The 5,656-nt window shown below is 35.7% G+C and overlaps 1 protein-coding gene across 1 annotated transcript in view; it reads left to right on the forward strand.

Moving 5' to 3' along the window:
* LOC101577678 (probable C-mannosyltransferase DPY19L2) overlaps positions 1-5,656 on the forward strand; it is a 66,783-nt gene that overhangs the window by 47,060 nt on the left and 14,067 nt on the right. Inside the window, exon 16 of the mRNA XM_023713368.1 lies at positions 2,474-2,520. Coding sequence (XP_023569136.1) covers positions 2,474-2,520 — 47 coding nt within the window. The remainder of the gene's footprint in view (positions 1-2,473; positions 2,521-5,656) is intronic.

The following is a 5,656-nucleotide window of genomic DNA, read 5'->3' on the forward strand; positions in this document are numbered from 1 at the left end:
CTCTCTCTCTCTGTGTCTGTCTCTCTTTGTGTTTCTGTCTCCCTCCCTCCTATGTCTGTCTGTGTGTGTCTCTCTCTGTGTCTGTTTCCTCTCTGTGTCTGTCTTGCTCCTCCATGTGTCTGTCTCTCTCTCTGTCTCTCTCCTCCCTCTGTCTGTCTCTCTGTGTGTCTGTCTGTGTGTTTCTCTTTCTCTCTCTCTCTCTCCCCCACTCACAGCCACAAAAGCTTCCCTCTTCCACACTTACTTGAAAGCCATTCATAATTTCCCTGTTGGGGATTATTTGTACCTTCAAGAATACTGCTGATGCTCATGAAGTGGTCACTTCTACACAATCACTTCTTAGAAGGAAAGATGATATGTCTGGTGTGACATTTCTGTGACTGTACAGAATTTTAAATTCAGGGAAATAATGGTTTTATCTTCTATCTCTCAAGTTGGCATTTGCTTGTCCAGAGGACTAGAATCTCATTTATGTTGTTTCAAACATGATAAATTATAGTACTCAAACACATTTATGTTCCTATGAATTTGAAATATTCTTCTGTGAAGAATGCTCTTGAATTCATGAGAGAAGTTAAAAAGTCTAAGCTTACATTTCATTTTCAATTACAGTCCAGTTTCACTATTTTTTGCATGTATATCTCTGAGTTGTAACCCCCTACCCTGTAGGGAGAGACATTCTGAGTTACCATTCAATGTTTTCTGCTTCCTACTGGCCTTCCTTGGGCCACCTCCACCTTGCCATATAAGACTTGCACTTTTCTTGTGCTCATCTTTACTGGGCCCATTCTGAACAGTTTCATAGCCTCCTCTAGCAGTCACATTGGGTTGAAAGATTAGCCATGAAGGCTTGTATGTCCATAGCTAAGTCATTATAATCCAGAGCTTTGACTGCAGTGGACCATGGGCCAGTGGGTAAGGGGAGAGATCCTCATGTGCTAGTGCGGCTGTGCAGATGCACAGGAAAAGCTCCCAGTGGTGTGGACACCGATCTGCACCTCCCTGCTCCCCTGCCCAGTAAGTGTGAATTTTAACACTAAAAGTAGTTATCCACATTACAGAAGCTTAGGTTTTCAAAGCTCAAATGCACCTTGAGGTTTATTATTTCTTAATGTATTTTAGTACAGGGTCTCCAGGGTCTCACTATACAGATCAGACTCATAGCAATCCTCCTATTTTTAGCCTCCCATGTGCTGGGATTACAGGAGTGCACCACCATGCCCAGTCTCAGTCATGGTCTCAGGGTATCCTGGGGGTGGGACGAGCAAGGCACTGGGATCGAACCCTGGTCCCTGTGTCTGCCTAAGCAGGTGCTTTAATCGCTGAACTATCTGGCCGGCCCATTATTATTTCTTTATAGAACAAGAAATTATAATGTTTTTATTTTTAAGGAAAAAAATAAAGATGTAAACAAAACAAAAAACAATATAGAATTTTGAAACACAACAACAGAACATTAACAATGGTTCTATTACATATCATTATCTTCAAAGTAGTTGCTCAGATTATCAGATCTAGGTACACAAAATTAATCAAACAATTAAAAATAACCATTCCTTTCAATCAACCAATGAATTAGAGTTCCAAAACAGATTAAGCCAGATACAACAGTTGGTACATTCTGTATTATTGTCTTCCTAGTAGTTATGCTGAGTAGAAGATTCATGCATGCTATCTTGTCTATAAAATATTAGCACAAAACTTTTTTCATGAACTACAAGAAACTAGATATATAACAATATGAACTATGTTGTATGTGCATATATTTTTTCCTGTATTCCTTTCTTCATTTCCCCCTTTCCCATTACAATTTGTCTTTCCTTTTGGCTATCATCAATGTGCATCTACTGGTAACAAATGCTGGAGGGGCTGTGCAGACAAAGGAGCTTCTCCATTGTTGATGAGCATGTAGACTGGTACAACCACTATGGAAATCAGTGTAGAGATTCCTCACAAAACTAGGATTCGAGGCCCAACTTGACCCAGCTATTCCTCTTCTGGGTATCTTCCCAGAAGAATTAAAGTCATCGTATCACAGTGACACATGCAGGCCATATTTATAGCAGCACGATTTGTAATAGCTAAATCTTGGAACTAGCCCAGATGTCCATCACCTGAGGAATGGATAAAAATGATGTGTATGTATGATTAACCTTAATAATTATAGTAATAATGGAATACTATTGAGCCATAAAAAGATAAAGTGGAATCTTTTATAGGCAAATGGATGCAACTGGAGGCCATATTCATAAGTGAGGTAAATCAGATCTATATGTGTAAACATTATGTTGTCTAATTAGTGTGAAAAAATAAACAAGTAAATAAGATTTGTAATGTACAATAGATATTGTGAATTGGGAAGAAACTGTTCAAAATAAAACTATCTTTTAAAAAAGCAGTTTGCTTTTGACAAAGCTAAGACTTCACTATTCCTGAAAACTCACTTTAACATGAAAAAATACTCCTTTCACAGACTCTTCGTGATGTTCTATGTGCCTTATCTACAAACACTTACCTAAGGTAACTGAATCTCCATTGTATTAACAGCATACTACATTGATTATTAGACAACTTAATGAAATATGACTTTTTCAAAATATACATGCATTAATCCTAATTAGCCATTACGATAAAGAAAGGAAATAGGAATCAAATTTACATGTTTTAAGGAAAGGCTGCTGTTTTCATGAATTCCTTTATATTTTAACTTGTGCTGGAAATACTATGTTTAAGAAATAATTCAAATTTAAATTGATGTAAGTTTAATGTATCACTAGAATGTAAAATCCATAAAGAGAAGTAAGTTAAAGTTTTATTTTGGCCATTTATTTTTACTTTTAGAGAAGGTACTATTTGTTTTGCTGAATATTTATGAAAGTTTTTAAAATTACATTTATTGTTAAATCAGTGTTGTCACAGCTTTTTAGTGATTTCAGGGAAGCTTCCAGAAGGAAGGCATAAACAATTGCCAATACAATATAACATGACTTATGAAATAAGTGCATATAAATGAATTGCTAAATCCCCAGAAAGCAAATTGTGAAAGCAACTTCCTTTGGGGGGAAATATAACCTCAAATTACATTTTATATTTGTATCATGTCATTTTATTTTAGTTCATTTTATTTTATGACCTTTATTTTTCAGAACAGATTTAGATTTGTATAAAAATAATGAACATTGTACATGAGTTTTCATGAATCTTATGCTCCACACTTCTATTTTTAGATGACAACTCTTGGTTCTCACAAGAGCTCACTACGACTTTTGATGCATTTGTTGAAGTCTTTCCAAAGTAAGGGTGATGACAGACCCACTGTGCTTGTTGGTTCTGGTCAGATGGGGCCAGGAGCCCCAAGGATCATGCAACAGACCTGGGGGATTTAGTTTGATAACAGAAGCTCAGCATGTGGCACTGGGTTCAGATTTTTAAGAGGTGAAATGAGAAAGGGAACAGATGTGGGGATCAGCTGGTGGAAGATCCTTTACTCAGAACCAGGAAGTCTTTTTTACTGTGCTTGTGTACTTGTGTGTGGGGGGGGGTATGTGTGTGCACATACACAAGTATGTGTGCGCATGACTATGCAGAGGGGCCTCCAAAGCACAAGTGTAGTCATCCAATCAGAGAAAACCATGCATCCCCAGTCCTAAGTGTGCTCCCTCAGGTGCTGATCTTAAGCAGTTTTATAGGAGTCATTCTACAAAACACAAATAGAAATTCAAAATTTTAATGGAATTAATGTGCTTGTTACTCTGCAAATTGTTTTTATCTAACAGTATGTGTTGGGCTTGTGCCTGTCTCTTCCTCATATTTTGTAATAGTCTTGGAATTCTACTGTTTGTCAGCATGAAGGACCACCATGTATTTAGCAATTTTCTGCATATGGATAGTTAGATTATATTTAACTTTTGTCCTAGCAACCAGCGTCATCAGTGAGCGTCCTTGTAGGTAAGTTTGGCACACTTATACAGCATAGTATCTAACACATTGGATCGTAAGTTCTGAACATTTTATAATTTTGTAAGTGCTGAGAAATTATGGTAGTAAAGGAGCCCATTTTAATGCATTTCCATGTACACAAATACTATCAAAGTTTATACATTTGCTGATTAAAAAAGAAACCCATTTTTTAAAATAATTTTTTTCAGAGAATTTTTGCAGCTTTTCATAGCTCTCCTGGCTATATTTCTTCTTGAATTTTAAGGTTTTTACATTGATGTAGTTCCACTTACGTATAGTGTTTTTGTTACGTGAGATTTTGGTGTCATGTTCAAGAAAACACTACCAAAAAATACTGTCATGAAGGTTTTCTTCTAAATTTTCTTCTAGTTTTACAGCTTTAGATCTTAAGTCTTTAAGATCTTTAAGTCTTTCACTGCAGGTGATTTTTATGTGTGGGATTTGACAAAGGTTCAAGTTTATTCCTTGTATGTGTATAATTTTCTTAGTACCATATGCTGGAGATCACCCTTTGATTTTGGGTCAGGGGTTGGCTAATTGTAGAAGCATCAATTTATTCCTGCACTGCCCTCTGCTTTTCCATCAGTACACATGTCAGGCTTTGTGCCCAAGACGTAATGTCTGGATTATGGTAGCTTCAGAATATGTTTTGAATTCTAGAAGTCTTATATCACCAAGTTTTTGTTTGTTTGTTTGTTTGTTTTTGCAGGACTAGGGATTGAACTCAGGTCCTTGCACTTGCCAGGCAAGCACTTATTCTACTGAGCTATCTCCCTGGCCCCCCTAAGTTTTTTATTTACTTTTGAGATTGATTTGACTATTCATGGTCTTTTGTGTTTCATACTTTTATGGAGGGTTTATTTATTTATTTATTTTCATTTCTACAGAAAATTCCATCAGGATTTGGACGCAATATCGAACCTATAGATTGTTTTGGATGGGATATATTTGCATTCACTTATGTCTTCAAATTATTTTTGTTGCTAGTTTATAATTTGGAGAATTATATTTTTTGGAATATAGAGATGATATATTTTCAGAATACTTTCTTAGATGAAAACTGCTATTATTTTTCTTTCATGTGTAACTGACAGATTGTTTAGTGGCTATGTCTAAATTTTATTGAGCACTTTAGAAAGGTGTGTGTGTATAAGAAAGAGAGAGGAGAGAGGAGAGAGAGAGAGAGAGAGAGAGAGGTTTATTGCTCAAGACATTGTAATTTGAGCTATCAAATCTTTTTGCAGCATAGGGATTTTTTCTCTTGCATTTTGTTTAGTTTTTCTTGATTATTTCTTTCATTATAGTACCTATTTCTTTCTTTTCTTCCCCTATGTTGTCAGAATCCCATGACTGGGTTTTAATTTGCCAATTTCAGCTTTGTACATTCTGAGTTTTTAAACCATAGTTTTGCATTTTATGTTACACACATATGCTTTCCCCAGAATTTCTGCAGGCTCCTTTCAATTGTAGCTTAACTAACTGTATGGATGTTCTATCTTCTCAAACTTAACTGAGGATAATAACTGAAATTTTCATTTAATACTCTTTTATTTCTTGCATTAATACTATTTCCTGAAAGGTCAGGACTTTTGCTTCCTCAGCCTGGTCTTTAACTTTCTATTTTCTTTCTTTCTTTCTTTCTTTCTTTCTTTCTTTCTTTCTTTCTTTCTTTCTTTCTTTCTTTCTTTCTTTCTTT

This window comes from Octodon degus, unplaced genomic scaffold, assembly GCF_000260255.1.
Source record: "Octodon degus isolate 3935 unplaced genomic scaffold, OctDeg1.0 scaffold00031, whole genome shotgun sequence".
Taxonomy (NCBI): domain Eukaryota; kingdom Metazoa; phylum Chordata; class Mammalia; order Rodentia; family Octodontidae; genus Octodon; species Octodon degus.